This window comes from Pezoporus wallicus, unplaced genomic scaffold (assembly GCF_028554395.1).
Source record: "Pezoporus wallicus isolate ANWC-B61680 ecotype Strahan unplaced genomic scaffold, APGP_CSIRO_Pwel_v1 contig_3817, whole genome shotgun sequence".
In the NCBI taxonomy this organism is placed as follows: domain Eukaryota; kingdom Metazoa; phylum Chordata; class Aves; order Psittaciformes; family Psittacidae; genus Pezoporus; species Pezoporus wallicus.
In genome coordinates, this window is record NW_026635157.1 from 4,675,729 (window position 1) to 4,685,882 (window position 10,154).

At 41.7% G+C, this 10,154-nt stretch overlaps 1 protein-coding gene across 4 annotated transcripts in view; it reads right to left on the reverse strand.

Moving 5' to 3' along the window:
- The window catches only part of PHACTR2 (phosphatase and actin regulator 2), a 134,141-nt gene extending 126,020 nt beyond the window's left edge, over positions 1 to 8,121 (reverse strand). The window contains exon 1 of one of the 4 annotated variants that reach the window (XM_057407028.1): positions 7,613 to 8,111. In XM_057407028.1, the coding sequence (XP_057263011.1) occupies positions 7,613 to 7,757 (145 nt within the window). In that variant the 5' untranslated portion in view covers positions 7,758 to 8,111. Of the gene's footprint in view, positions 1 to 7,612 lie in introns of all 4 variants that reach the window. The other 3 variants (XM_057406992.1, XM_057406983.1, XM_057407019.1) reach the window with 3 other exon arrangements.
- Positions 8,122 to 10,154: the final 2,033 nt, after the last annotated feature.

Sequence of the window (10,154 nt, forward strand, 5' to 3'; positions counted from 1 at the left end):
AGATTTCTTTTCCCTTCCCAATGAAGTCCTAAAACTGAATGAACCTCTGCTCAGCCTGCACAAGTTCTGACCTTTATCTCCCTGTGATAACCAGAAAAGTCAGGAAAAAACCTTAATGTTTCCAGGTTCCTAGTCCATTCACACCTTAGTGCATCAGACTTGAGAGAGCATGATGGAACCAAACTCACACACAGCCAGACCTAAAGAGAGGACCATCACAAGTCATATGTAGGCTACGAAAACAACATAAATTAGATTCGTTGAAAGCTGTAGAGAATACAGAAAAGAAGCTAGTAAGGAAGAGAGGACTGAAAGGGGTGGGAGAAGGTGAAAGTGGGAAAAGATGAATGCTTTGTATTTCCAGTATAGCTTGGATAGGAACAACTCAATAAAGGTGCCAAAACTGAGCTCCTGACTGATGCATCCAGTTAACAGATACAGTATGTGGTACTGGACAACTGGACAAATTAGCCAAGTGAGAGTCAACAATTTGTGTGTGAGACTGAAGTCTTGTCTGAACTTGAAGGCAAAGAAGAAGAAACTACTCCACTGTTCACTCTCCCCAGATAAGTTTTTCTTCTGGATACTGCTAATTGTGAAAATGTTAAAAAATGTAGGTGGAGCTATAAACTATCAACTTAATTAAAAATAACTATTAAATGCTACATTTTCTGGAAAAAAAATTAAGCATCTAATAAAAAATATGATAATTATTTCAAAGAGAAGCTATTTACGCACAGTATTTTTGCATGTGAAGAGTCACCATATTGCTCTCTCCAGTGGAACACTTCCTCTTCCACATTTCCCTCCTGGCCCCCCAGGCCCTGCATTTCTCTGAATAGGGCCAAGTGGTACTAACAACAACATGAGAAATGGGAAGGGCAATGAAGAAATATAAAAGAAGCATGAGAGAGACGAGAGAGGGTAGAAGAGTGTTTTACCAGTACAGCATGCAGTAGTTTAAGCTGCAGTTTAGCTCCACTTTTTTATGGAATCCTCTGCCTAAGGGCTGCGGTAGGTGTAGTGGCTTTGAGGTTTCAGGCTGTATTAAAGTAATGACAATACTTCTGAGCCCATTATACTAAATACTTTATACTGATGAAATTTACTAATATTTCACTGCTTCAGCCTTTCAAGTATCAAAAATCCTAACAACGCCAAAGGCACTTGTAGGATTTATACAACACAATACCTTAAAAGGCAGATTTTGCATCAAAACTGCGTGATGGTGAACAAGTTTTCTCAGCTCACCAGCAAGGGAAGTGTTGACTGCCTGCGAATTCTGCTTGTATTTAAAGGAAGATGCAGGGCTTTCCACATGAATGAAAAGCAACAGCATCCCTTGTTGTGGTGGGTTTTAAGACTGACAGTTTCAAAGATAAAGTGAAAAGTGACTGAACTCAGAACACTAAAGCCAGGATTTTCTATATTCTTCTAGATATTTTTCCTTTTTTACCATTTGGTTACCTGGAAAAAACTAATTTCTGCATATATTATAAATAACAACATGCGGGGGGGGGGGAGGAGGAGGGAAGCAAGAAAGTAAAACAAGAAAAGAAAAAATTAACGCTGAAGATACCTTTGCCTTATGCTAAAGTGTATTAAATGAGAAATACTGAAAACTCAGCAGCAAGATTAATACTGGTATTCCTGAAAAGTGGAATCCTACAGGATTTCTGGCACTGGAAAGATTCTGACTTCAGAAAGCAAAATAAAAAAAAAAAAAGTTAATTTTTCACCAATCTTTAAAAGAACTTGTCAGCTATCTCCGGCCCTTTGACCTTAACTAGCGCCCACTTTTGCAAGAAATAACAGTAAAAAGAGCAGGAGGATGGGCAGGAGGAGAAAGATAAATGATTTACGCTAACAATGGATTTGACTGATGAAACATTTGAGTTTGAAAACCAAACCAAATGCTTCTTTGGAACAAGTATTTGCATTCAGTTAGAGAAAGAGTAAACTCTTCTTCAGCTATTCTTTAGATCACTTCTTCAGGATTCTTATTTGACACATGGTCTGATGGTTACTTGCTAGAAGCCACACACCTGCAGGAAGTGCTAAATGCCAAAGGGCCTTGAGAAACTAAAACACACACAGAAGCAAAATATTGCACCCATCCCACAGTCAGCTACTGATTAGCTGTTGCAAAATAGGCATTAAATCCTACACTGCAAATGTTTGCAGTCCAATTTCTGCTTAGCCAACCATGAAGATTATTACCACATTTAAAAAACACTTTTTTTTCTTTAAGCCTGAGCCCAAGTCTGAATATCGGATTGTAAAGTTGGTGTCCCAGAAACTGGGTCATGTGTAAATGACACATAGCATGCATGGTTTGTATTTTTAACTCATAGTGTTCCCAGCTTTCACCCTTAAGCAGCTAATACCAAGAACCTACCCCAGTTATTCCGTGAAGATTTGGTGTAAAATAATATCTTTTAGACAAGTATAAACAGCAGATTCATATTGTGCATGCAGGGTGGTACAAGCTAATACTAGAAATGGCTTACTGTATTCGGACACACATTTCTTCCCTGCACATTTAACCTTATAAACTAATCTGATTTTCAGGACTTAGACTTTCTCAATGTAATCAGTACAAAAAGTTACAAGATACCTAGATTTTCCCTTGGTATCCTTCTGAAAACTAGAAATTACATATAAAGATGAACAGAATGGGATTTAACATTGTTGGACAATGGTCCAGATTACTACAAAGAAGTGGATACTTCAGCTCTATGAGAATATTTCAAATTGCATATGATTATACTTGCTGCCCTTTCCTGATAGTTTAAATTTTAAAATTGATGGAAAAAAATTAATGTGCACCTAGTGACAGGATGCACTCTCAATTAGAAATGACAGAATCATGTTGAGTCTGGTTTCTAAATCCCCAAAGAATCATTATATATCTTAAATCCTACTGTAGTTTTCTACCCCAATTTATCTGCCCTGGGCTTCTTGCAAAATTCTGTACTTTGATTTATGTCATAAACAAGTCTTGCTTAACACAGTGGAGAATGATGTTTTCCCATAGCTCCCATATTTTCTTATTATGTACCAAACCCAGCTAATTTAGTTACAAGAGTTCCTTTTTATCATGAAGCTGTACCCTCCTCACCCCATCTGATGAGTGAAAACACCACCTTCCTAACTGCCCTCCCAAAACACATCTGATGTCTTCTTCACAAACACTGGACTCAACTCCCATAGACCTTGGTATGACTCTTGCTTGGTGTATATGGAAATTAGATGCAAGAAGTTGGAATACAGCCATTTTGGGAAATATAGCTACAAGTGCAGAGGGAAATACAGGTAAACCTTAACAGCTACCTGCCTACGCACAGAAAATTTACCTTTTTCCCTATATTCCATGCCCCTAGATAATCATCAATATCTAGAGTAAGAGTACTCTGGGTTTCGCTCTTCCTAGCTTCTCAGATACCTTTACCTGTCAAAAACTACCTTTGCATCTACCAGAAAATTTGTCCGTTAAGAAGAGAATCTGATATTTGTTAAGTTTGCAAAGTGGAGTATTCTAATACTGAAAAGCTCAAATAAGTCCAAAAATCATAAATTTTCTTCCCATCCAGTATCAGCCACTCTGATGCTCTGATCACTATATGAAAACTTCCCCAATTCTTCACTTAACTGGAGGATATTAAGTGATCTTTTCACCCACTCTATTCTGGAGTCAGCAGCAGATGGCATTATAGCTGTAACCCATGATCATTTTGAATAAATGAATCTGCAAAGGACGAGTCTGCTAGCCAAAAATTCCTAAATAATCCTGAGATGTACAAGTTTTGAGGCAGGACTGTAGGTTACACTCCGCCTTTCATTCTCTGCTGCAACACAGCATCTGAGTTATAGCCTGAGGTATCTATGCATTGCTGCCAGAATTCTCATGTAGTTTTTTGTTGGTGGGTAGCTGGTTTTTTTTTTTTTCATCTGTCATCAGAAAGACACCAAAAAAAGCATGAAAGGAATGGAACCCTCTCTACCTACAAGGTGCACCTCCCAGCAGTGGAATGAATCTGAAACTTCTTGCTAAAGAGCAAGACTTCAAGAGGAACTGCAACAGTATGACAGTGTCAGTCCCAAAGTGGAGAAATGGGTGGGTCTTTGACTTCTGCTCTGAGCAGTGAAGTTCCCATTTCATCAAGATGTAGCTCACCACAAACCTCATCACCTTCGGAACAAAATGCAAGTCTGTATAACAAAAACCACAACACTAAAACGAGAGCAAATTGCACACTATGTGGACAAGCACATAAAGAGCAGGCAGCGCAGTAGCTGAGGTTGGTACCTGAGGGCTATCATGAAGAGAACTGCCATCATCACTTCACAACCAGAACACAAAGGTGGTTGATATGAAAGAGTAACCGCCTTTACCCTGCACCCCAGGGCTCACTGCTCACACAGAGAGCTGCCCTCAGCCCCATAGCCACTAAATCTACATTTTGGAGAAGTTCTGGAAAAGCATTTGAACAAGGTCTATGTTTCAAATGCAGTTCGGTCCCCATCTATGCTGGGCAAGTCAAGAAACTTGACTAACTTGATCCACATTCAAGGTGAATTTAAGTGTAATCACTAAACATGGAAGGCTGCTTAAAGGTATGGAATTCAATAAGCTTTCTTCAAGTGGCTCTTGTGTTGCTCTGAAATTTTAGGAGACTATGATTTTCTTCACCAGTCTCCTTGAGATGCTCCATCAAACCAGTTGTCAGGTGGGGCGTACCACAATGCTGAAGTGATGCACAGGCTATACTGCCACAGATGCTCTGAACTTCACTGACATTACACTTTTTCAGGGTCTAAATCAAATGTCTAGACTGTGCTACTCTTATTCATGGTGATGATCACTTTATCCCTCACAGGTTCTTACCAGAAATAAAAAAGAGTTGGAAGGTAGAGGCCTGATACAATGACAGGCAAGGTGAAAGCCCAGAGGGGGAAATTAAGTAATCTTCCACCACTAACCCTAAAAGAAAAGGCCAGTTTTAAGAACAAGAAAATGATTATACTGTCCTCATAAACTGGACCACAGCTGATGAAGTGAGATCCTGTGAAGTGATATCAGGAAGCTGCTTCTTTCAGCATATGATAATAGCAGAGGAAGGAGTGGGGGTAAGAAAGCATAAACATGGGAACTACCTGACCAGCTTCACTATACTATCAAAATACATACAATACCAATCTAGAATAATAAACAGATGCATTTTATGAGCCACTGCCAAAGCTGCTTTTAGAAAGGCTATTATACTTCCCTTAGCTAGAAGGGTCTCTGCAAATATCACCTCTTAACAGATCATGCATTGACAATTGTGGATCAGGAGGTGGTAAAATAAACGACGGGGCTAGTTGTCTATAGGGGTACCAACCCATCACTGGTGGAGTGAGAGGAGACAGTATTGTCTTCTCAGCACAGCTGGCATCAGGATCTAGAAGATGAAGACAAATATGCAACAGAAAGAAACTACAACTTGAGACTTCAACAGTTGTAAGTTGAATCACTCCAGGAAGAGGCAGCAAGCAAACATTTTGCAGGTCATTTAAAATGCAAATTGTTCTCTTCTAAATGGAGCAGCTGGAGCACAGGTAACATCTGATGTAAATGAGTGACCTACTTTAATCAAATGGTACAGCTAGAGAAAGAGGTAGAAGCAAAAATAACAATAAGGTTCATATTCTCTAAGTGCTTTACATTTCTGTCCCTATTATAATTGTTCTTCGGGTTAGTAGGGGAATGGAAAGCAGGTTGTTTTAATGGCAGCTCAGTATAAAAACAATTACCCAACCACCACATTAAAAATTAAACATCTTTGCATCTTTAATGCATATTTTCCTTTTTAAAGAGGGAATCAACAGTTGTGTGGCAGCATGTAAGTTTTTTTGTTGTTCCCAGTGAGCAGCTGGAAAAAAATACAGGAAGTAGCAATAGAGAAAATACAGAATGAAAAAAAAAAGATGTCAAAAAAATAAAAACCAGAGAAAGCAATTCTTGTCACTTGCTGGCAGGAAGCACATCCTCAAAATTAAAAGAAAATATCAAGTAGGGCAACAGGGAGGACTAAACTGTGTGTAAGGAGCTACAAACAACAACACATCTTTGAAAACATTATCATTTTACCTCCACTGGATTTGCCAGTCTCTTGTAATAAACCCAGCTCATTGTTAGCAGTCTTTATAGTTAAGCCAACAACAGTCTAACATGGACACAGTCTCAACATTGTCAGCTTCTGTGGTGGTCCCTGTGCATCCTGGTTAAGCCATCTTGTGTACACATCAAGTTGTAGGACATTGTTCATGCAGCACTCTTCCAGATGGTGCTGGAATACACCTTACACCTAAAAATAGTCCTTTCTGATTTGGACAAACCACTGGAACCTCCTCCCTCCTTCCTGGCCCACATGCTCTTCAACATAACTTTTAAGTAGAGACAGTGAAAGATAGAGCAGAAAATTAGGTAGAAAATGGCATGCAGAGTTGTTTTTACTTGCAGCCTCTGGCCCCACAAGTTGAATCTATTTCCTCCTATGGGAACTGAGCAAGTTTCCACTCCCTCTCTCCTCTGCCCTCATTGGGCAGTCAGCTGTGTATTTGAGCTTCCCCAAGCAAATGCTCTGCTTCCTCTTAACACTCCCTGAGGAGCAAGCAAGAGGACATCATGATCCATTATATACCTGACTGCACACTGGGCTGTCCTACTTCTGCTGGCACAGGGGAGGTCCTTCAGTGCACATTGGAGCTTCCCTGATGGTGTTTTGGGTCATGGGTACCTCTGCATAGTAGAGTGTATGAGTGCATCCAAAGTACTTGCATTGCCAGGATGTTTGCTTTAGTCAATAGAATAAAGATTATTTGCAACTGGGCAAGCACTCATTTTCAAAATGTGCTCAGTAGTATGAAGACCAGAATTTCATTTTCTTAGTACCCAAACTCAGGAAACATCCTGAGTGGCCCAACTGGCTGTGTATTTATTTGACTTTGACCACTTTCAAATATCTGCGCTGTAAACTAGGACCCTCACTTCCTCTCATGTTACACAGCAAAGCTATTCTGAATGATGCAGAAAGCCTACACTGTTCTAAAGAGTAGGCTTCCACCCCCAAATCACCCCATGTTCATTTGCAGTGGTTACCTCCTGATGGAGGATGGTGGGATACTGACTCACATGTTTTTTTGCCTCACCCGAAGGAGATGTAAGTGCATGAGGTGAAATTCTAACACGCAACTGAAGTGTAATGTGTGAAGCAGCAGGACAAGGGGTTTTGATGTCCCCACAATATACCCTGAAGCATTCCTGGGGCTTTCTGCCCTCGCAGTCAGAGATGCTTTGGGGAAAGTGTGGGTACCCACCACTGCACTGGGGTTCGTTTAAAACTGAGAACACAGGTATGAAAAACAGGAATGTCATGAATATCATCACGAGGAATAGATCAAACACCATGTAAACCAGGGAGCGACATTTTGGCCAGCGAGAGAGCCAGTCCTACGTCTGGGAGGGGAGAGGGAAGAGTGTGGAGGATGATGTCTTTTCCCAAATTCCCCGGTTCAGCTCGGCTCGGGGGGGCTCGGACACAAGGACCCTCTGTTCCCTCCCCCTTACCTGAGCCACCCACGTTGGACCGCAGCTGGCGGGTTCTCCGGGAGGAGGAGAAGGAGGAGATGTCGCTTTGGGAGCGGCCGCGGGGACCAGGCAGGGACCAGACGGGCAGCGGTGCTCCCCCGGTGCTCCCCGGCCTCTCAGCCATCGCCGTCGGGGAGCCGAGAGGGGCAGGGAAGAGAAAAGAGGAGGGAAAGAAGCGGCGAGGGAGGGGAAAGGGAAAGTTTGAAGAGGAAGAGCCGCCCCTCGTCTCCGACCGCCCCGCCGGAGCGGGGCCGCCCCGCCGGGACCATAACGGGGTTTTGGGGTCTGCAGGAGCTTAAATGTTGTGTTTGCACAGGGACAAAGCAAAGGTGTCTTCATGCTTCCCTTTCCAGTCATTTCCAACTCTCAGAAAACAAAAGCATCAGTGAAAAGAGCCGAGCAACTGACACCACCATTTCTGGTTTGTGTAACAGGGTGCCGTCCCTCCTCCTTCCCCTGCCCGTCCCCTCCAAACCGGGAGGTTGCACAAGGCATCGCACCCCTGCAGCGGAGCAGGGAGGGAGGTGAGTCAAATCTCCTGACTCCCCCTCCCTTTCGTCTTTGTAAGGTTTAGGGTGCAGGCAAGAGGCTGTTCACAACCAGGTTTACGACCGTGTGACTCAAGGTTTTGGGAGGAAAGTATTTCTCCTGGCTTTCAGATCAGAAGCAGGAGTCACACCAACTTCAGCAAAAGCAAAGTCTAGAGCCGTAGTTTCATTTTCTGGTGTTGTTTTACAGATACACTTTTACAACACGATTCGTTTTCACTGCAAAATATTTTATATTTTGCCTTGAATAAAATCCTTGCTGTCCTGAAGCCACTGGCACCATGGCATAGACAGACAAGACTCCATCCTGTATTGTAATGCCTCCAGTGCCACATTATCCAGCTATCAAATATGAAAGTCCCATTCAGGCTGTATCAAAACATTTTAGCAACTACCACTCTCCAGCTCTGAACCAAATCCTATCGAGTTTGAAACTTGTCCATGTGAAATGCAGCTGCTGATCTCTGCTTCCGCCCAAGCAGCTGAGCACCCACCTTTCATTGCCAAGCCTTGTGCAGCTCCCCAGGCACAGTGGTTTTCCATTTTCCAGTCTTTCCAGAGTGATACAGCTCCAGCACCCTATGCCTTTGCCCAAGCAATTGATCCAGTATACAAGTCTTATATGTCAGCCATTAGTCAGGTCAAAAGGCTTAGCATCTCCCATGGAATTGCCTTCCTTATTTCCATCTCCAGCCTGCTCCTTCTCCAGCTGCACAGAGCTTTCCCAGTGGGGCTGTGCAGGGAGAGTGAGAGGCAGGGGCTTCTTGCAATGCACAGCAGTGCGCTCCATGCTAACTGCCTTTTTGGCCAGGGCCTGGTGGCTCCAGCATCACGCAGGTGGGCAGTGCACCCAGGTTTCCTGCAGTTGCAGACATTGGTCTTGTGTTATTCACAAAATCCTACAGTGGTACTATTTTTATTGTTTACCCTTTGCAGCTTGCATCATTACAGATGTGGCTGTGCACTGAGGACCTTTTCCCTTGTTGAAGATTTCACTAGCTGTGCCTGTGTGGGCTGGTGACATTTTCTGAACCTGCTTATGCCTTAAGCAGGAGTGTAACTCATGACTGCTACTTACTGAGGTGGTTTCTACTTCTTTTCTTAATTGTTATTATTCATTTATTAATAATTATTTATATTTCATTAATAATTAATCACAATCTATTATTTATTAATAGAATTTATGAATATTTAGTATTTTAAATTTTAAATATGTGATCAAGTTCATTATTGAAATACACAGTTCCTGCTCTAAATCTCACCAAGGTCGATGGCAGGTCACTGATATGAGGGGTAAGACCCAAAGCCCACTGACTTTTTTTTACATCATTTTTCATTCAAAGCGTTTTGAGCCACAGAGCCAAAGTTGTAACTTTGGTGTGCTGTGCAAAACGAGCTTCAGAGTCTACTTCAAAATTCCCACACAAAGGTGCAGCTTCAGAGTCTGCTATCCTTTGGTGTGATCAAAAAGAGAAGGAGAACATGAAGAAATCCAAAGATAAACTAGAAAAGATATCATAGTGAGAGGTCAAAAAAGTTTAAGGATCCCTTTTGTGAAGCAAAGTGATATGTAAAGGGGAGAAGGTAAAAGAAGACAGAAAGAAAGTAGGTCAGCACTAAATGTAAAAGACATTTGAAGAGGCTCCTATTGTGATATCAAATTGCTTTTGTAAATCAGAGTCATGTGAACAGTCAGAAAGAATGATAACATGGAAGTCACAATGGTCTTTATCAGCCTCTAACTTAATACAGTCATCAATTAATATAAATGAAAACATTTAAAAGATACGTAGTGCCTCTTCTCAGAGCCCTTCAATATTTTTGGATGAAATGTAGCAACTGTGGTTAATAGCTCTGGAAACTGAAGTTCTGTTTCCACAGAACAGCAGTAAAGTGTATGGTTTCCCAGGTGGACAGAGATTAGTTCAGTTGCCTGCTCATTCATTTTTAACAGTTCTGATGAGATTGCCAAA